The 22,853-nt window shown below is 38.3% G+C and overlaps 2 protein-coding genes across 3 annotated transcripts in view; both read left to right on the top strand.

The window, feature by feature from the left end:
- The window catches only part of LOC125789910 (protein eva-1 homolog B-like), a 361,643-nt gene extending 353,045 nt beyond the window's left edge, over positions 1–8,598 (top strand). The window contains exon 5 of the transcript XR_007429932.1: positions 8,453–8,598. The gene's annotated coding sequence lies outside the window, so the exon portion shown is untranslated. The remainder of the gene's footprint in view (positions 1–8,452) is intronic.
- The window catches only part of LOC103028681 (trafficking protein particle complex subunit 9), a 158,658-nt gene that overhangs the window by 120,867 nt on the left and 14,938 nt on the right, over positions 1–22,853 (top strand). For both annotated transcript variants that reach the window (XM_049472991.1, XM_049472992.1), the window contains one exon: positions 11,725–11,877. In XM_049472991.1, coding sequence (XP_049328948.1) covers positions 11,725–11,877 — 153 coding nt within the window. The remainder of the gene's footprint in view (positions 1–11,724; positions 11,878–22,853) is intronic.

Below are 22,853 nucleotides of genomic sequence, written 5' to 3' on the forward strand. Positions count from 1 at the left end.
TGGGTCAAATGAGCCCTATTTAAATGGGCTCATGAGAAGTCAACAGCTGTAGTCAATCAGAATCACTTACAAGAAGTGAAGAGGCCATGACATGAAGCTAATTTGATTGACACAACTCGCTACATCACCAAAATTGACAAATTTTGTTGCTGTATGTATATTTTTGACCCAGCAGATTTGGTGACATTTTCAGCAGACCCATAATAAATTTATGAAAGAACCAAATTTTATGACTGTTTTTTGTGACAAACATGTATGTGTTCCGATCACTCTATCACAGAAAAATAAGAGTTGTAGAACTTATTGAAAACTCAAGACAGCCATAACATTATGCTTTTTTACAAGTGTATGTAAACTTTTGACCACAACTGTACCTCCAAATTCTGCAGGAAAACTTAAAACCATCAGCCCGAAGGTTGGGTCTTGGGCGCAGTTGGGTGTTCCAACAAGACAATGACCCAAAACACACGCCAAAAGTGGTAAAGGAATGGCTAAACCAGGCTAGAATTAAGGTTTTAGAATGACCTTCCCAAAGTCCTGACTTAAACCCCATTGAGAACATGTGGACAGTGCTAAAGAAACGGGTTCATGCAAGAAAACCATCACATTTAGCTGAACTGCACCAATTCTGTCAAGAAGAGTGGTCAAACATTCGACCTGAAGCTTGCCAGGAGCTTGTGGATGGCTACCAAAAGCGCCTAGTTGCCGTGGAAATGGCCAAGGGACATGTAACCAAATACTAATGTTGCTGTATGTATATTTTTGACCCAGCAGATTTGGTGACATTTTCAGCAGACCCATAATAAATTTATGAAAGAACCAAATTTTATGACTGTTTTTTGTGACAAACATGTATGTGTTCCGATCACTCTATCACAGAAAAATAAGAGTTGTAGAACTTATTGAAAACTCAAGACAGCCATAACATTATGTTTTTTACAAGTGTATGTAAACTTTTGACCACAACTGTATATATCTTAATCGCAGCTTATAATGTATTATGGCTATAATGGGTTATGCATTTTTATAAATATTTATAGCCATGTTTATAATGCCTTATGAATGCATTATAATATGTTATGAATGTGGTTATAGAGTCTAATAGAGATGACATTCATAGAAAGTGTTACCAAATGATCTATCAAAAAGCAAGGAACAAGACCTGTATACTTATATTAAGCAAAAAAAAAAAAAAGTTTTTTTTCTTCTTAAGAAGAAAAGATTTTGTAAAATAAATCATTTTAAAGTAAAATTTGGACACAAGAAGCAGAGATTGCGGGTTCGAATCCCGGTCACGCAGCTTGCCATCAGCAGCAAGAGCCCTGAGAGAGCATAATTAGTCTTGATCTCTCTAGGTGGGTACAGTAGATGGCGCTCTCTCTTTCCCCTCATCACTCCTAGGGTGATGTCCGCAGAACAAGGCTGCGTCTGTGAGCTGATGTATCAGAACCGAGTCGCTGTGCTTTCCTCCGAGTGTTAGCGCTGTGATGATACTCTGTAATGCTACAGCATCAGCAGCAGTTCAAAAAGAAAAGAGGCGGAGTCTGACCTCACATGTGTCGGAGGAGGCGTGTGCTAGTTTTTATCATCCTGGTGTTGTGGTTCACTAGGGATAGGGGGATGGTACAGCTGGGTTGCAGATGAATGGGTAAGTTGGGGAGCAAAAAATGAACTCCTAAAAATCTTTAAAAAAAAAGAACAATATTTGTATAAAAAGCTATTTACACAGTGCTAAGTAAGACAACCATTCCTATTAGAGAAGAAAATAAGATTTATTGCCTTGAAATTTAATCATTTCACTTGCTAAGATTTTAGTTTTTTACGTAAAGCTTTATATACAAGTTAAAATATTTTAAAATCAATTCCAAACAATACATTTAAATTTTAATGTTTTGATCTGTGGGAAATTACTGCTTTTTTTTTTTTTTACTTTTATGGAGACAAATTTCATTTTCCAGCAGGCACTTGGCACACTGCCCACACTGCGAAAAATAACAATTGGTCTTATAATATAATATTGTAATTTTCTGAGACACTGATTTTTTGGGTTTTCATTGGCTGTAATCCATAATTATAATCAATAATAAAAGAAATAAAGGCTTAAAATAGATCACTCTGTGTTTAATACATCTATAAAATATACTGAATTACTGAAATAAAGTGACTTTTCAGTGATATTGTCGTAATGTATCATGTGTTGGTCACTGATGCTGTCGTGCTGTGCATGTTGGAGGGTTGGTAGGATGCCGGTAAGATGTTCACTCAGAGATCAGAGATGCAGAGTTTTAAGGGTCGTTGTGAGTCTGAGCGTCCTCCTGTCTGACAGTGTAATTCACCGTAACCTTCCACTTACCTGCTGTGAGTGCTGTGTGCTGTCAGGAACATCTCAGCTGCTGGGGCTTGTTTTTATTATTTTTTACATCGTTTTTATCATTGTTACCTAAAAGAATCTTCTGTTTGAGGACATTCAAACTTAGACCACTTTAAACTGGTACAGAGTCTGATTACAGACTTATTTTTGGAGTTAACCCAGTCAAAAATTCATGCTAAGTAAGCTTCAAAAATATATTTTGAACTATAAGACAAACAGGCGCATTATGCGACACTAGTAAGGAACAGCGGTGGTTGTGTTGGTGTAAAGCTAAGCTAAGTTAACACATACGAGTGAATGGTTTGTCCAACATTCCGTCTCACTCGTTCCTTCTCTCTGCCCTGCTCTCCAGTACTTTATATGTATATGGAGGAGCTGCTGGATAAACCAGCTACTGCTCAAAAGATTGGACACCCAGCACGTCCAGAGCAAAGTAGGAGCCAGAGCTGCAACATGCAAACACATAATCTGATTTATACAACTTACGATTATGATTACTTATCAGCCACCTAGCAGTTACCACTAAGCAACACCATAGCAACCACCACGGATACCGTAGCAACACCTTAGCAACCACTTTGCACACACTAAGAAACAACATAGCAACCAACACAGAAACCTTAGCAGCACCTGAGCAACCACCTAGCAACACTCCTGTCCACATCTACTGTCCATGCTTCCTCACCTACTGTTCATGTCTCTTATCCATGTTTACTGTCCATGTCTCCTCGCCCACTGTTCATGTCTGTATCTTTGTCTCCTGTCCATGTCTCCTGTTCATGTCTGTATCCATGTCTCCTGTCTATGTCTCCCTCCTATGGTCCATGTCTCTTTGTCTCCTGTCCATGTCTCCTGTCCAGGTATCTTGTCTCCTGTCCATGTCTCCTGTCCATGTCTAATGTCCATGTCTCCTGTCCTACTGTCCATGTCTCCTGTCTATGTCTCCAGTCCATATCATTTTATCTTTCCATGTCTGTAATTCATGTCTCCTGTCCATATCTCTTTGCCTACTGTCCATGTCTCCTGTCCATATCTCCTCGCCTTCTGTCTGTCTTATGTCCATGTCTCCTGTCCATGTCTCTAGTCTATATCTATAATCAATGTATGTATTTTTTTCTCCTCTCCACGTCCTCTGTTTATTTCTCCTGTCCATGCCTCCTTTCAATATCGACTTTTCATGTCTCCTTTCCATGTCTACTGTCTATATCTGTAGTCCATGTAGGCAGTACTTGCCTACTATCTGTTTCTTTTGTCCACTTTGCAGCCACTAAGAAACGAAATAGCAACCAAAACAGATACCTTAGTGACCACGTAGCAACTGCTTGGAAACAGCATAGCAACCAGCACAGATACCATAGCAGCACCTAAGCAACCACCTAGCAACACTTTAGCAACCACTTTGAAGCCACTATGAAACAACATAGCAACTGACTCAGATACTTTAGCAACCACCTAGCAACACCTTAGCAACCACCTAGCAACCTCATGGAAACAACAAAACAATCAGCACAGATACCATAGCAACACCTTAGCAACCACCTAGCAATACTTAAGCAACCACTTTGCAGCCACTAAGCAACAAAATAGCAACTAACACAGATACCTTAGCCAACGTCTAGCAACACCTTAGCAACTGCTTGCAAACAACATAGCAACCAGCACATATACCATAGCAGCACCTGAGCAACCACCTAGCAAAACTTTAGCAACCACTTTGCAGCCACTCTAAAACAACATATCGACCAACACAGATACCTTAGCAACCACCTAGCAACACCTTAGCAACCAGGTAGCAACCACTTGGAAACAACATAGCAACCAGCACAGATACCATAGCAGCATCCACCTAGCAACACTTAAGCAGTCACTTTGCAGCCACTAAGAGAAAACATAGCGACCAACACAGATACCTTAGCGACCACATAGCAACACCTTAGCAACCACCAGGGACACCATAACAACACCATAGCAGCCACCTAGCAACCAGCATAGCCACCTGCGCAACCATCCTGTGTTTCTAATTTATTTATATCCCTTTTAAATACCCATCAAACTTTAGAGTGTCTTCCTCACTCCAACTCCCATAATTCACCTCACCTTCCCATGAGCACACTAACCAGTGATCAATCAACCTTACTCACAGGAGTGATTCTCTGAGGAACAGATCAGACCATGTGATCAGAACTGTTTAGTCAGGCAGAGATCACCTTCTGAGTGTTCACTATTACACTTTTATATAACCACCGTCTGAACTGAAGAACCCCAGGAGAACCGGAGGTTCTTTCTTCGCTGTTTCTCTGTTGTGTTAAATCTCTGGGTCTTCCTCGCTGACCTTTTTAATGACGGGTCGTCGGGCCGGGCGCACTCTTTTGTCTGACAGGCAGTGGGAGTGTGTGGAACATGGCTGTGGGTTTATTGCTGTGGGTGCAGGCCGGGTCTGGGCTTATTATAACCCGGGGCTCGGGGGCTCAGAAGGACTGCAGGAGGCCAGAGCGGAGCATGTCACATTCATGCATTTTTCATTCTTTAATATACAACAAGAACCAAATGATTTCAGACCCTCCAGCCGCCCCCAGTTCAACTCTCCCACTCTCAGACTCAGGATGAATTTTCTACATTGTGGATTCATACTAAACTCGTCCAAACTATGAAGAAAAATGTCATATAGTGTACTACACACAGTTTCTCTGATTTTGCTATTGCATTGTTGTTTTATTCTATAAACTACAGACTTTCATCCAAAATTTAAAATAAAAAATATTATAATTTAAAGCATTTATTTCCATGAAAAAACAAAAAAGATGTAGAGCTTTCAGACCTCAGATAATGCAAAGAAAACAAGTTCATATTCATAAAGAGTTTTAAGAGTTCAGAAATCAATATTTGGTGGGATAATCCTGGTTTTTAATCAGTTTTCAAACATCTTGCCATCATGTTCTCCTCCACCAGTCTTACACACTGCTTTTGGATAACTTTATGCCTATGCCTGCGATCCTGGTGCAAAAATTTAAGCAGGTCAGTTTAGTTTGATGGCTTGTGATCATCCATCTTCCTCTTGATTATATTCCAGAGGTTTTCAATTTGGTAAAATAAAAGAAACATTTTTTTAATTAATTATTTTTTTTCCTCTTGCTTATTTTTGGCTGGATTTTCTCAGTCAGTTTTATAAGGTAGAGTCTCCTGGAATTCAGGCTTTCAGTTAACAGCTGTGCTGAACTCATCAAGAGTTAATTACTTGAATTTCTTGTCTCTTAATAAAGAGTTTGAGAGCATCAGTTGTAATGTTGTGAAGAGGTACAGTCTCCTTTTAATGATGGATTATGATGGAACTGGCACTCATCAGGACTGCCAGGATCCTGCTAAGGATAAGTTTATCAGAGTTACCAACCTCAGAAACCGCAAGTTAACAAACAGCTCCCCAGATTAAAGCATCTAAATTCTTCTTTATAGAGTATTTTGGTTATTTAACACTTTTAAGTTACTATATGATTACTTGTGTGTTCCTTTATTGTCTGAATCACTTTAATATTCATTTATAATGTAGGAAAATCAATATTCATGTGTGTGTTTATCTTCTGTAGAGTCAGAAGCGTTCCTGTTCTATTGGCAGTAATTCTCTACAAGACCAAGACAAACTGTCTTTCAGTTTTGAATGATTGATTTCCTCAGATCAACAGAAAAGACATTAAAGCAGATCATATTTCAGAGTTGGCCGTTTTTCATTTTGTCAGTTTTCTGAGCTGAAATAAACAGTCGTTGATTTCTGGATTCTAACCAGCTGCCTTAACCAGCCCGCTAATGGTGGCAGCTGTTTAAACGGCTGCTGTCCTACTGTTTATTCTTCTCCGTTAGTCTGCTCATATTGTCATCATTCATTTTTCCTGCATTTTGATGCAGCGTAATAATTTATACAGAGCGGAGAATAAAAACGATAAAGCTCTGAAATCAGCACTGCTTTTAAAATAAAGGATTTACACACTGATAAGGTAAAAAGTCATGGAGCAGTGGTGTGGGAATTCATCATGAAGTGTTACCTTGAGAGATGTCTTGGGAATGCCTACCTGTGTATATGTTGTAAGGTGCTATCTTACAACATTACATTACATTTGGCAAATAATGAAGTACTGTATTTTTCACACTATGAGGCGCACCAGTTTAGAAAGCGAGTTATATGACACTAGTAAGGAACAGGGGTGTCCTCCCTATGTTTTCCTTCTAATTTAGCAGGTTAAGTAAAGCTAAGTTAAGTAGACAAAACTGTATCTCTTACAAAATTCATTGTCTTTCAAAGTCAAATGAGTGCTGGATGTTAATCTAAACAGATTTTTATCCTGAAAACTGATTATTTGGGTGAGTAAAGCACTTCTGTTTATTATAGTAAGCTTAGATTCCCATATTTCACCACCACTAAGGCTGGGACATTAGCATTAGCTGCTAACTGCTAGTGCTAGCCAAGTTTAGTGGCTTCTGCCGCCCGACAGAGCTACACTAAAGAACCCTCAGTGTTCCGGTAAGCCAGGGTGATATTAGCTAGCAGTTCAGTTTTTTTTTTTTTTTGTCACAAAAATTCTGATTTTTATTTCTTTATTTTTTCACTATGAAAAATGTCAGTATGGCATTTTTAAGCTTCTTTAGCGTAGAAGTTGGCATCTCTGTAAAACAACTAAAACAACTAGTAGCACTTTTTTCAATTAAAAACAAATTATATTTTAAACTCAGCTGTATTAGTAAATGTATTAATTACATTAGATTTTTCCACAAAAAAATCTGATTTTTTGTAATAATCTGTTTTTTTTTCACTACTGAAAATTAAACTACAGACAAAATATGTTTCAAAAGTAGGTTTTGGTTTTATATTTGGTTTTATTTAAATGTCTTCTTTGAGGTTTAAGTGTATATAGGTAGTATATATATATATATATATATATATATATATATATGATGTTTTGTGAATTATCATGTGATCTGCTTGGTGTTCAGGCTCCTTTGGTCGACTAGCGTAGGTAGCGGAAGCTAAAACTATAAGAAAATCTTTTTTTTTTTTTTTTTTTTTAAACCACATCATCCTTAATCCACATAATCGAGGTATCGCCCAGTTCTAGACTCAACACACACATATCCCACAGGTCAGTGTGGCGTTCTTTAGCTTCCATAGGAGGTGGCATTTCTGTAAAACAACTTATTTTGAAAGAGCTTCAGGCTCTGTGTTTGTAAGCTGCTTCTCCTCTCTCAGGCTGTCTGGCTGCTTTACTGCAGCGCTGTTCTGTTTAAACTCAGCGCGGCTGATTTGTGCTGGTGTTTTTCTGTGTTTGGAGTTTGTGAATAGAGTGGTGTTTGTTTGGGAGCTCAGATGATTGAGCTGGAAGTCTGTGGTGTTTCTGTCAGACTCAGATAGACGACGGCGAAACCGTTACAGCTGAAAAAATTATCTTCTACTCTTTCTGTCTCTCCCTCTGCTCAATCTTACATCTTCTCTCCTGTCAGACTGTGTGTGTGTGTGTGTATAAATGATGAGGAGAACTGGTTGCAGTGTGATGGTGTTGTTTTGTCTGCTCTAGTCAGATGGAGCTTTGGGTCAAAGCTAACACAACTCTGACTTTATTTCAGTAATCCAGTTAAAAAATGTGAAACTCCTATATGATATAGGTGTATTAAACACAGAGTGATCTATTTTAAGCTTTTATTTATTCTATTGTTAATAATGATTATGGATTACAGCCAATGAAAACCCAAAAATAAAAAAAATCAGTGTCTCAGAAAATTAGAATATTTTATTATAAGACCAATTTGTACTTTTGGCAGTGTGGGCAGTGTGCCAAGTCCTGCTGGAAAATGAAATCTGCATCTCCATAAAAGTTGTCAGTAGCAGAGAGAAGCATGAAGTGCTGTAAGATTTTGTGGGAAAACAAAACTGCACTGACTTTAGACTTGATAATAAAACACAGTGGATCAACACCAGCAGATGACATGTCTCTCCAAACCATCACTGATCATCAGTAAATTTTACATTTCATTTAAAGTAAATAAAGGGAGCAGAGTCTGGAGGAAGAGTGGAGAGACACACAGTCCAAACTGCTTGAGGTCTAGAGTGAAGTTTCCACCAATCAGTGATGGTTTGGAGAGACATGCTGATCATCTGCTGGTGTTGATCCACTGTGTTTTATTATCAAGTCTAAAGTCAGTGCAGTTTTGTTTTCCCACAAAATCTTACAGCACTTCATGCTTCTCTCTGCTACTGACAACTGAGATGCAGATTTCATTTTCCAGCAGGACTTGGCACACTGCCCACACTGCTACAAGTACCAATTGGTGTTATATAACATTCCAATTTTCTCTAAAACACTGATTGTTGGGTTTTCATTGGCTGTAAGACATAATTATCAACAATAAAATAAATAAACGATTAAAATAGATCACTCATGAAATTTGAAAATAACAATTTATCTGACACACATTTTATTATTAAATATTATGTGTCAACATTTCTTTTATCAGATTCATTTTAGACCTACTAAAAAATCAATTATAGTTTTAGTTGAATTAACTTCAATCCATGTCTGCACTGATGTTTTGAAAATCGTATGGTCATGAAAATTTGCAGGCATGGAAAAGTCATGAAAATGTATTGGTTATTGACCTGTGTAATATATGAATTTCACATTTTGAACTGAATCATGAGGGCGCAAAAAATCCACCTCTACACACAAAAGGCATGAAATAATTATTTAATTAGTTAATTAATTAATCATGGGCGTGGTTAATTTTGGACGTAACGTGAAATAAACCAATCAGTGTGTCAGGTGCCATTCTTTTTAAGAGCCGGGTGAGCTCTGACTTTGGCACGTAATCTGATCAGTGGAAAGCTTGAAAAAATACTTTTTTTGTTTGTTTTACTGTATAAACGGACAGACTGAGACTGTGGTGTAAATCTCTCTGTGTATGTTTATTCCTCTGTTTACTGTAAAAGCTCCCGCTGTATAAAAATGCATCATTACAACTAATCGTCCGCATATGACCTGTTTAAAAGTGTTTCAGAGGGGTTTAGATACAGGGGGGGATTAGACCTCGTCTCTGGAAGCTTTATGAAGCTGAACGTCTGTACGGATCCCCCTCGGCCTGAAGTTTAAAAATGAATTTAATAACATTTCAGACTCTAATGTTTTCTGTAAGTGTGTGTTATAAGTGTGTGTATTGTGTATTGTGTGTGTTGTGTATTGTGTGTGTTCGGTGCTCTTTGCAGAGAGCGGGTTTGGGTTTTATTACCTGTCTCCAGGTAGTGTTTTGACAGCAGATATTTCTGGTGCGTTCCCGGGCTGTACTGTTTCTGCTGCCTGATATACGACCCCCCGCCTCCGTCACTGAAATATAACTGTGTTTGTCTCTTCCACCAAACTTTGGGCAAGTTATTCAGAGAACAGTCCGCTCTCTCTCTTTCTCTCTCTCTTTCTCATCACTCGCTCTTCCTCCCGGATTTGTTGGGCTCGGCTCGGCGTGTCAGTGAGCTGTGCTGCGGGGCTGGCGCTCGGTGTCGGTGCTTATGCTAACTAGACCTGCCAGAGGAGACACGGCTGAGACGCTGGCGTCCCCCTGCATCCAGATACACCCTCTACTGCACTGATGCAGTGGGGACGCATGTGACTTGGTTAAGGATACTTGCATTACATTTACATTTTCCACAGTGAGTTACAGTGAGTGTGAACAATGTTACACAGCTGAGAGAACGTAGAGTCTGGAGTTCTGCCCACAGTGTTGATACAGAGGGGTGGGATTACCTGGGTAAGACATTAAACCTTACATTTACACTGTATAATAAAGGCACAATTTATGTTACACTAGTAAGGAACTGTGGTGCCGTCATGTTTTCCCTCTAATTGGAAAAATTGTAAAGCTAAGCCAAGTATGCAAAACTGAAATTCCTTAAAAAAACATTTTATTTTAAAGTTAAACGAGTGCTGGATGTTAATCTACACAGATTTCTCTCTTGAAAACTATTTATTAAGGTGAGTAAAGCGCTTCCGTTTATTTACAGTAAGATAAGATTTCCAGATTTCCACTAAGTCAAGCCGCAGTTAGCTGCCAGGGTGATATTAGCTAGCAGTTTAATTTTACGTAGCTTGTTTTAACATTGTAAACACGCAGACTACAGTACGATAGACTCACCTCTAAACGATGAAAGTGCTAGAGTTTAGCACGGTTAGTGGTTAATGCTAATGCTGCTCCAGCAGTGCTAGCCAGGGTTAGCAGTAGGCTTCAGGCTGATACAACTCACCTGTGAAAATCAAAAGAGCCAGAGCTTAGTGCAGTTATCAGGTAATGCTAATGCTGCTCCAGCAGTGCTAGCTGAGGTTAGCAGCAGGCTACTCACCTCTAAAAGACAAAAGAGCTAGCACTTAACATGGTCAGCTACTAATGCTAATGCTAATGCTGCTGCACCCAGCCTTAGTGGAAATCTGGAAATCTAAGCTTACTGTAAATGAATGAAAGTGCTTTACTCACCCAAATAAACAGTTTTCAGCTGAGAAATCTGTGAAGATTAACACCCTGCACTCATGACGACACCCCAGTTCCTTACTATTTAACATACAATGTGCCTTTAATAAACAGTGTAAATGGAAGGTTTAATGTCTTATCCAGGTAAATCCACCCCTCTATACCAACACTGTGGACAGAACTCCAGACTCTACTTTCTTTTTTTAAAGATTACAGTTTTGTTTACTTAGCTTAGCTTAGCTTTACAGGTCTAAATGAGCTAAGTTATAAGGAAAGCATGGCGACACCCCTGTTCCTTCCTAGTTTCACATAAATTGCGCTTTCTAATCCAGTGCACCTTATGTATGAAAATATACCAGAAAATAGTTTTTTTTTATTCGAAAGTTTGAAGTTTAAAGCAGGACAGCAGTTAGTTGTAATGCCTCAGCAGGTTAGCCACTGTGCTAACAGTCGGGTTAGAGCTTTGATGCAGACCATGGCAAGGCTGGGGTGGTTTAAATTAGATGCAGTTGGCATTTCATGCTTTTTTGAACCTCCGAATGTGAACCACCCCTAATATACGCAATTTTCACATGCATTTCTGGACAAGCTGAGAGATCCAGAAGCAGCATCCGAGGTGGTAGAGTAATATTACAGGATTTTACACTAATTTGACTGGGTTTACGCATCCTTATGCAGTTCTGAAGAGAAGTCTTGTGCAACTTCACTAAAGTTATGTAGTGCAGTAGCAGCATCCCTCATTACATTCACTGGAGCATCGATATGATCCTGAAGCTGATATTTCACAGCAAAATTGGTACATGATGTTAATTTAAGAGTAATTATGTGATTAACACTGCTATTTCTCTCTTTTTTCTTTATAGAGAAGTTATTTGGGGAGTTTTTGAGCTGGGACCTGCAGGACGCGCTGTCTCATCTCCCTCTGAAACCAGGCCAGGCTGTAACAGTTCCCATCAACATCCAGGCCAAACTGGACTTCTCTGGTCAGGAGAACCTGCTGCAGGATCTCAATGATGGTCAGAACTCTCTCTTTTTCTCTCTTTTTTCTCTCATACACACATCTCTTTATAGTATGGAAGACTGATATCCTGCAATTTGACTACGAGTCAAGACCTAAAGTTCTTTACACAAAATCTCTCTCACAAAGATAAAAAAAATCTCACCAGCTCTATTCTTACCAGTTATAGTCTCTTTCAGAATGAGCGGTTTAAGGGCTCTGTCACTTTTATGCAAAATAAATAAGCTGTTGGTGGCCACGCCCCATGTTTAAGCTTAGCGTTTAACACATATTAGTGTTAACTTGTGCTAAATGGCAAAACATGATAAAGCTAGTTTATTCTTAACTGCGATAGAAGCACAAAACTCTGCCTTATCTGCTGACTTGCCATGGACAGTGAGTACAGATTCCTCCTTCAGACGAAGTCTGCTGGCTAATCCTGCTGTGTTTTGTTTAAGGTTCTTCAACCAGCAGACAGAAATGGAAACGTTTCTGGGAACTCAAAAGCTGTAGTGGGTGGAGCTCTGGTGGGGGTTTATGGGTGAGGGAAGGAGCCAGTGTGGTTCTATGCACATTTTCTTATTGTGACGTCACCTCTTTCGGCTGAATCACAGAAAACGTATTAATGGATTTTTTAAATTTATTTTTATTTTTTTTTAATAGAAACCGGTGAGACTTCAAAAAAAAAAAAACATGCTAAACTATCACTCAGTTATTAATAATCATTTCTGCTTTGGGAATAATGACAGAATTATATTTATGTGACTTATTTAAAGGGTTAAATTCAACTATTAGGACCAAATAGCAGCTACAGTTGGGTTCAGCTGTCATAATAACAATCTACTTTATCAGCTTGGTTCAATTCAAAGTTACTGTGACAACAAGTCAAACGAGTTGTCCCCCTGTCACAGGGGGACGTAGGGCCCTCGCACAACAGCGCAAATCGTACCGGGCCAAACCGAGAAACCGGTGAAAGAAATTTTGAGGTCTTATTAAGTGTGGTAATTTTCAAGAGTTTTCTATCCTGCCAAAAATGTGAAATACCCATTTAAAATACAGGTGGCGCTATAGAGCTGTTAAAACACATATATTTGAAATTCTAATTCTAGATCAAACAACAGCCTCAGATAAGCAGGCCGGTCAAAGTTTGTGAGCCTTTCTCTCTTATAACGTCCTCAAAACTCCTAGCATTACCTATGTGTCAACCTCCAGTTTTGATGTGGCATATCAAACATTCAACCGTCCGCCATTCCCTCCTCGTTTAAGATGTCGACTATTTCTTCACAATTTATCATCAGACATTTTCAATGTTTATTTTTTACCAAATACCAAGAGAATTCAACAAAATTTCTAGGAGTAGTTTGACAACATACGCAAAAAATGTATGTAAAATTCAGATATTTCAAAATGGCCGAATTCCTGTTGGGCGGAGTCAGTCCTACCAATACTGGAAACGTGTCTAATGATGTCTCTTGTGTTTTTGCCAAGTTTCATGAATTTTTAATCAACTGTGTTCTGACTGTGTCATGGTTTCACTTTGGTTTAGTGTTGCGTCTCTAGTCAATCAATTGCTCGCCATTACGTCACCATTTTAGCGATCAACTATTCCTTTGGCAATTTTCATCAACTGTGTCTGATGTTCATTCTCAGCTAATTTAGACGTAATCTGACAAAGACTTTAGGAGCAGTTTAAATGAGTTTGTGAAAAAAAGTGTAAAAAAATTACAAAATCCAATATGGCCGACTTCCTGTTGGGCGGAGCTAATACAAACCAATTGCAAATATGTGCAGAGTCATAGTATCTACGCTCCTACCAAAATTTGAGAAGATTAGACAAATTGTGACACATCCACAGCTAATTTATTAAACGAATGAATTAGGGGGCGCTATAGAGTCCGCTAGCTACACATGAAAAAATTATCACAATATTTGTAAAGTGTTTTTAGATCTTATGGAATCTGACAGTTTTCAAGAGTTTTTGAGCATTTCCGTAATGTCAAATATGCATTGAAACCTAGGTGGCGCTATAGAGCCAATGAAATATGTATATATGAAATTTAAATTTTTAATCAAAGGACCGCTTAAATCAAGCAGGCCTGTAAAGTTTCGTGAGTGTTCAACCTGTTTAACCTCCTCAAACACCTACTAACACCAGAATGTATTTACTTCCTATTTTAATGGGGTATCTCAAGCAATTCAACTGTCCGCCATTTCATCCTCGTTTAAGATATCGACTATTCCTTCGCAATTTATCATCACGGATGGTAGTAGTTTATTGCTGACAAATATCAAGAGTATTCAACAAATTCCCTAGGAGGAGTTCGACAAAGTATGCAAAAAATGTGTGTAAAATGCACGTTTTTCAAAATGGCCGACTTCCTGTTGGGCGGAGTCAATCATATCAACACTGAAAACGTGTGTAATGATGTCTTTTATGTTTTTGCCAAGTTTCATGAATTTCCAAGCAGCTGTGTTCTGACCATGCTAATGTTTCTATTTGGTTTAGTGTTGTGTCTGTATTAAATCAACTGCCCGCCATTACGTCATCGTTTCAGCTATCGACTATTCCTTCGCAATTTAGCACCACGTATGTCTGGAGACTATCCACAGCCCATTTAGTTGGAATCTGACAAAGGCTCTAGGAGGAGTTCGAATGAGTTCGTGAAAAATGTGTAAAAATTTAACATTTTTCAAAATGGCCGACTTCCTGTTGGGCGGAGCTAATACATGCCAATGGGTATTATGTGTGGCATCGTAATATCTATGTTTCTACCAAAAATCTTGAACATTGGGGAAAATTTGAAACAGCTACCGCTAATTTATTAGCCTAAACCAAATAGGGGGCGCTGTAGAGTCATTTAGCTCCACATTAGAAAAACGAGTACATTTCTCAAAATCATTTAAAGGCATTATTGGGTCTGCTTATTTAGAAGAGGCTAAGAGCTTTCTATAAATGTCATATAAAATAGGTGGCGCTAGAGAGCTGATAAATTATGAATATGAAAAATTCCAATTTTACATCAAAGTACAGCCTATGCCCAATATGCCTGTGAAATTTTATGAGTTTTCGAACATCGTAACCCACCCAAAACACCACGGGAATCTTTTTATTTTGCGACTTCCTGCCAAAATGGCCGACTTCCTGTTAGGCAGAGTCAAATAAATCCAAGTGATTCTTGATCGGTACAATGAGGTCAATGAGCGTACCAAAGTTGGTGCACATTGGACAAACTTTATCCCGGCCACTGGCAACGTTTGGGGGCGCTATAGAGCTCCTGATCAACTCCCAAGCCCAGGAACTGTGAAATTTCAAATTTTTCACCGGCTTTGATGTCTGTGCCAAAATTCAAGAGTTTTCGAGTATCAGAAAGGCCTCAAAAATGGGCGCGAAGTTTAAAAATAAAAATAATAATAATAATAACGAGTTGTCCCCCTGTCACAGGGGGACGTAGGGCCCTCGCACAACAGCGCAAATCGTACCGGGCCAAACCGAGAAACCGGTAAAAGTAATTTTAATGTCTTATTGAGTGTGCCAATTTTCAAGAGTTTTCTATCCTGTTAAACATGTGAAATATCCATTTAAAATACAGGTAGCGCTATAGCGCTGTTAAAATACATGTATTTGAAATTCTAATTCTACATCAAACAACAGCCTCAGATAAGCAGGCCGGTCAAATTTTGTGAGTTTTTCTCCGTTATAACCTCCTCAAAACACCTGGCATTACCTAGGTTTTGACCTCCTGTTTTGAGGTGGCATCTCACAAATTCAACCATCTGCCATTTCGTCCTCGTTTGAGATATCGACTATTCCTTCACAATTTATCATCAGATATGTTTAATGTTTATTTTTACCAAATACCAAGAGAATTCAAGAAAATTTCTAGGAGTAGTTTGATAATATACACAACAAATGTATGTAAAATTCAGATATTTCAAAATGGCCGACTTCCTGTTGGGCAGAGTCAGTCCTACCAATACTGAAAACGTGTCTAATGATGTGTCTTGTGTTTTTGCCAAGTTTCATGAATTTTTAATCATCTGTGTTCTGACTGTGTCATGGTTTCACTTTGGTTTAGTGTTGCGTCTCTAGTCAATCAATTGCCCGCCATTACGTCACCGTTTTAGCGATCAATTATTCCTTCGGCAATTTTCATCAACTGTGTCTGATGTTCATTCTCAGCTAATTTAGAGGTAATCTGACAAAGACTTTAGGAGCAGTTTAAATGAGTTTGTTAAAAATTTGTAAAAATTACACAAATTTCAAAATGGCCGACTTCCTGTTGGGCGGAGCTAATACAAACCAATTGCAAATATGTGCAAAGTCATAGTATCTACGCTCCTACCAAAATTTGAGAAGATTAGACAAATTTTGACACATCCAAAGCTAATTTATTAACCGTACGAATTAGGGGGCGCTGTAGAGTCCGCTAGCTACACATGAAAAAATTATCACAATATTTGTAAAGTGTTTTTTAGATCTTATGGAATCTGACAGTTTTCAAGAGTTTTTGAGCATTTCCGTAATGTCAAATATGCATTGAAACCTAGGTGGCGCTATAGAGCCAATGAAATATGTATATATGAAATTTCAATTTTTAATCAAAGTACTGCTTAAATCAAGCAGGCCTGAAAAGTTTCGTGAGTGTTCAACCTGTTTAACCTCCTCAAACACCTACTAACACCAGAATGTATTTACTTCCTATTTTAATGGGGTATCTCAAGCAATTCAACTGTCCGCCATTTCGTCCTCGTTTAAGATATCGACTATTCCTTCGCAATTTATCATCAAGGATGGTAGTAGTTTATTGTTGACAAATATCAAGAGTATTCAACAAATTCCCTAGGAGGAGTTCGACAAAGTATGCAAAAAATGTGTGTAAAATGCACGTTTTTCAAAATGGCCGACTTCCTGTTGGGCGGAGTCAATCATATCAACACTGAAAACGTGTGTAATGATGTCTTTTATATTTTTGCCAAGTTTCATGAATTTCCAAGCAGCTGTATTCTGACCATGCTAATGTTTCTATTTGGTTTAGTGTTGTGTCTCCATTAAATCAATTGCCCGCCATTACGTCATCGTTTCAGCTATCGACTATTCCTTCGCAATTTAGCACCACGTATGTCTGGAGACTATCCACAGACAATTTAGTTGTAATCTGACAAAGACTCTAGGAGGAGTTCGAATGAGTTCGTGAAAAATGTGTAAAAATTTAACATTTTTCAAAATGGCCGACTTCCTGTTGGGCGGAGCTAATACATGCCAATGGGTATTATGTGTGGCATCGTAATATCTATTTTTCTACCAAAAATCTTGAACATTGGGGAAAATTTGAGACAGCTACCGCTAATTTATTAGCCTAAACCAAATAGGGGGCGCTGTAGAGTCATTTAGCTCCACATTAGAAAAACGATTACATTTCTCGAAATCATTTAAAGGCATTATTGGGTCTGCTTATTTAGAAGAGGCTAAGAGCTTTCTATAAATGTCATATAAAATAGGTGGCGCTAGAGAGCTGATAAATTATGAATATGAAAAATTCCAATTTTACATCAAAGTACAGCCTATGCCCAATATGCCTGTGAAATTTTATGAGTTTTCGAACATCGTAACCCACCCAAAACACCACGGGAAACTTTTTATTTTGCGACTTCCTGCCGAAATGGCAGACTTCCTGTTAGGCGGAGTCAAATAAATCCAAGTGATTCTTGATCGGTATAATGAGGTCAATGAGCGTACCAAAGTTGGTGCACATTGGACAAACTTTATCCCGGCCACTAGCAACGTTTGGGGGCGCTATAGAGCTCCTGATCAACGCCCAAGCCCAGGAACTGTGAAATTTCAAATTTTTCACCGGCTTTGATGTCTGTGCCAAAATTCAAGAGTTTTTGAGTATCAGAAAGGCCTCAAAAATGGGCGCGAAGTTTAAAAATAAAAATAATAATAATAATAATAATAATAATAATAAACGGACCAAAAACAATAGGGCTTTGCACCTCCGGTGCAGGCTTCGCCTGCGCCTTCGGTGCTCGGGCCCTAATAATAATAATAATAATAATAATAATAATAATAAACGGACCAAAAACAATAGGGCTTTGCACCTCCGGTGCAGGCTTCGCCTGCGCCTTCGGTGCTCGGGCCCTAATAAAGCTACATTTCTTTAGTTCTTGATAGGTTTTCACGTTTTCCCAGGCTAGTTTTGAGGTCCTATTTCTTAGGTCTGCCCTTCTTTAGTGTTACAATGTTAAGTAACATCATTCTGAACATATTTTGCCCATTTAAACAACCGAAAAATGTTCAGTTTTAACACTACTTACTAAAATAATGTGGGATTTAAATCGGGCTTGGGCTCATAATGACAGTTTATGGGGCAGTTTGGGTCAGATTTTTTTGGGCCTACTCTACTTCCTAGCTGGTCATGTCTGGCACACCTCCAATAGAAACTGATCCAGGAGCTTCTTTATCACTAGCTTGAAGCTCCTCAGCTGGGTTCTCCCGAGGCGACTGAGCGGCGGCTCTATTCCGAGCTCCTCGTGAGAATCAGACGGGTAAACTCAGCCACCCAGAAGAGAAAGCTCATTTTGTCCTCTTGTATCCTCAGTCTCGTTCTCTCGCTCGTTACCCAGAATAATGGGGAGGTGAGGTGAGGTGGGGACATAGATCAACTGGTAAATCCAGAGCTGAGCTTTACACCTGGGCTGCTTCTTCTCATTGGTCGGGAGCAGAGGCGAGACACAGGGTGAAGACTCGGTGAACACTGTTAGAAGCTTCATCCAGAGAAACAAAAAACAAGTGTACATAAGTGTAGTGGTGAACTCCCAATCCCTTAGACTGTTCGAGACGGTTTAAGAGGGTAAACTGATGGTGCTCTCGTCCACTGGTTCTTGGATAAGGCTGTGAAACTACTTTGGTTCTCTTGACTCTTTAATTAAAGCAATATCTAAAGCCATATTTAAATGGGATTCTTTTGACCTGAGGAAGTTCCTTAGATGGATGGATGGATGGATGGATGGGAGGCTTATCGCTTCATCGTCTATAGCACAGATTCCTCTGGTCGTATCAAAGCTTTTAAGCGATGTACTATTCATCACTCAAATCCTTAAGGTGAGTAAAAAAACTCGGATGAAAGATAATGATTTACATATTGTAGTACTGGTGAGTTGGGGCTCCATTGTAAATGTTGTATTTGTATTGTCTGTGTGTTAAATATCTGTATCTTCTTTGTACTAATGATTGTAAGTTCTTTGGGATTAAACTGAAAGCCTGAATTCCAGGAGGCTTGAAGAATGTAAAAAAAAAAAATGCTTTTTATGACTCACAGTGCAGAACTATAAATAAAAGTGGTTATCGTCATTTTTTTACTAAAGCCAACAGCAGTACATAAATGGAGTAGCCACTCCCATCTCAGTCATTTACACTGAGATTTTTTTAGTCCCACTTTTAAGTACCAAAATCGGAGCTTCAACATTTTTCTATCTATAGAAAATACAGGCTGGGAAACTCTTGGACATTTGGAGACTTGAACACAGAAACTCTCTCTCTTTTAATGGAGAAAATAAGGAAAATCCCTCACTTTTCTGCAGTAAAGGACCTTTACAGTCAGGATGGCGTGAACTTCCACAGCTCTTTGCGCTCCAGCAGCTGTTGCTTCATATGGCGTCCTGCTGTCGCCGAGCAGCCGAGCATTCGGCTTCATAAACACAGCTTATTTTAATCTACGCTTTATTTATTTATCAATTCATTTCAGCCAACGGCTAATACAGCGTAAAACCAGGTATTAAATTAATGCTGTAATTAAAGGGAGTGTTTGTATTTATATTTAGAGAAAACCCCAGAGCCTACAGGGATTGAACACCTGCACCTCCCACAGATCCTTTACAAATTGCACCAATAACCTCGAGGCTTATCTTTTATTTATTATTTATTAAACATAAATCTGAATACGGGTGCAGTTTTTAGTCTATATTCTAAGTGCAATTTATTAATATTAATTCATAATACTGAAAAATATAGCATTTCAACAGATATTCCAGTATAATATGACTTAAAATCAGTTAGCATCATCAAATACATCACTTTAATTATACATTTTTTGGTCAAAGGCAAAATTATCCTGCACAACAGAGGGAACTCTTGATCTTACTTTCCTGGGGCGATCCTGATGAGTGCCAGTTTCATCATAAGGTTTTGGACGGTCTTTGCGACTCAGAGATGATGGGAGTGGCTACTTGATTTATATATTGCTGATTAGCTCTATTTGAGTAATGTTCTAATCCAGATTATAAGAAGCAAGAACTACTCAGTCACCGCAAAGACCATCAAAAACAATATGATGATGAAACTGGCTCTCATCATAAATGTTCTGTGATGTCACTGAATGTTCTGTGATGTCACTGAATGTTCTGTGATGTCACAGAATGCTCTCTGATGTCTCTTCTGATGGTCTCTCATTTGTTGTATTGTTTATTTTAGTGTTTTTCATTATATTAAAATGTTCTGTATTGTAGATTAATACTAAACTCATTCAGACTATTAAGAAAGACATATGGAATTATTTAGAATATGTTTTATATTTTAGATATATTTTTAAGTAGCTCCTCTTGCTCAGTTTTACTCATCTCTGCTGGATTTTCTCAGTCAGTTTTATGAGGTAGAGTCTCCTGGAATTCAGGCTTTCAGTTAACAGCTGTGCTGAACTCATCAAGAGTTAATTACTTGAATTTCTTGTCTCTTAATAAAGTGTTTGAGAGCATCAGTTAAAGTAAAGTAGTGAAGAGGTAGAGTTACAGGTATACAGTGAATAGTGAATATTTGACTCTATATAGAATCAAATTAGCTATAAATGTGATTATACACTTTCATTACAAAAGTCATTCAACTCGTGACTAAAATTGGCATTTTTTTTACAGAATACTCGCTTACTGTCGCATTATTCAACAAATATTGTTTCTTTAACTTTCAAACTAACTTTTCTCTGCCTTCCTCACCTTCTCTCTCATCTCGACCTTCCTCTCGCTCTATCGCTCGCACTCTCAGTATCTCTCCTTTTCCTCTATTCTTATTCATACCTTTCATTTCTTCTTATATTCTTATATTGCTTTCGGCTCATCTGTGTTCACTATCTTACTTTCCCTCTCTTTATCATTTTCTCTCTCTCTCTCTCTCTCTCTCTCTCTCTCTCTCTCTCTCTCGTTTATCGTGACTGTTACTCTCTGGCTGTATGGACTCTGTGTGTATATTAATATAAATAATGAATAAATAAAAAGAGCTGACCTGCAGTGAAGAAACCACAACTCCACAACTTCTCTTTCACCTCCCTTTCCTTCTTTCTTTCTTCTCATTTTTTTCATCTATCTATCTATCTATCTATCTATCTATCTATCTATCTATCTATCTATCTATCTATCTATCTATCTATCTATCTTTCTTTCTTTCTTTCCCACTGTGTCTATCTCTCATCCTCACTTGTATCTCTCTGTCCTCATGTATATTTCTGTTTCTTGCTTTCTCTATCTCTGTTTTCTCTTCTCTGCTCTTCTTTTCTCTTCTCTTCTCTTCTCTTATCTCTTTTATTTCTCTTTCTCTTTTATTTTTCTCTTTTTCTCTCTCTCAATATCTCCCTACCTTTCTCTTCTCTCTTTTCTTTCTCTTTCTCTGCCTATTCCTCAGTATCTCTCCTTTTCCTCTATTCTTATTCATACCTTTCATTTCTTCTTATTCTTTCTCTGAAAGTCCAAACGGGTGTCGTGGGAGGACCATCTGGATTCATGATCTCCCAGAGAAACATCCATGTGCAACCATGTACACCATGTACACCATCATCTACACATTAATCCAACTTTATTTACCATTTTCTGTTAAATTCTTAGCTCCACAATGTTCATAAACAGCTGCCATTTTCTCCCAACACTGATTTATCAATTCTTCTTCGAGTACAGAGCAGACAGGTCACGTGAGTGTGTCTGTTCTGTACTACTAGAGATCAACATGCTTGCAGGAGAACATTAAACAACCATTTGTATGAATCAGTGTGGACCTATGATCAACATGTGATCTCATAATAACGGGGCCTACTTTGTATTTTTTTACGTCGTCGCTGTCCAATGAAAAACACCTCTCCAAAACAGCAACTTTACAGGAGAGAGAAAAAACCCTGTAAACTTTCAATGGAAGTCAATGTAAAAATAGTTTATTTCAGGTCATTTTGACGAGTTTCTATTGGTCCATTCATTAGAAAAAATTGGCACAGTGTGAGGGATAGTTTGACTTTTCAAATTATGTAGTAAACTAAAAATCGACAAAAATGGAGATAAGTGTTTTTTTATTTATTTAATAGGACAGCAACGACATATGTTACATATTTTCAATACTTAATATATCCTACTTAATATAGAAAATATCCTCCTCATTGTTTCTTTTTTCTCTTTATTCTTTAGTGTTTTTTTCTTTTCTTTCTTTCTTTTTGTCCTACTCTCTTTTTTAACTTCTCATTTCACTGTTCTGTCTATTGTCTCTTCCCTTCATCTCTGTCAATATCTCTCTCTCTCTCTCTCTTTTATTCATTTGTCTTTGCTTTCCTTGTTTCTCTTTGTCCGTTCCCTCTCCTCTTTATTTCTGTCTGTCTGGTTCTCTCTCTCTTTCTCCTTCATTCATCCTTCTCTCCTTTCCCTGTATCTTCTCTTTTCTAGTAATTATGGATATGATGATGTCAGGGGTCAGTGTGAGGTAATCCTACAAGAATAACTTCCTCCCCTTCCTTATCTCTCTCTCTCTCTCTCTCTCTCTCTCTCTCTCTCTCTCTCTATGTGTCTGTTTCTCTAACACACACTCTCTCTCTAATTCTTTTACTCTATCACCCTTTCATTCACTCTCACTCACTTTCACTCTCTCACACTCTCAATCTTTATCCTTTTTCTCTCGTTCTTTCACTCTGTCTCATTCTCACTCATTTTTTACTCTCTTACTCTCATTTTTTCACTCGTTCTCTTCCTCACTCC

Source organism: Astyanax mexicanus, unplaced genomic scaffold, assembly GCF_023375975.1.
Source record: "Astyanax mexicanus isolate ESR-SI-001 unplaced genomic scaffold, AstMex3_surface scaffold_32, whole genome shotgun sequence".
NCBI lineage: Eukaryota > Metazoa > Chordata > Actinopteri > Characiformes > Acestrorhamphidae > Astyanax > Astyanax mexicanus.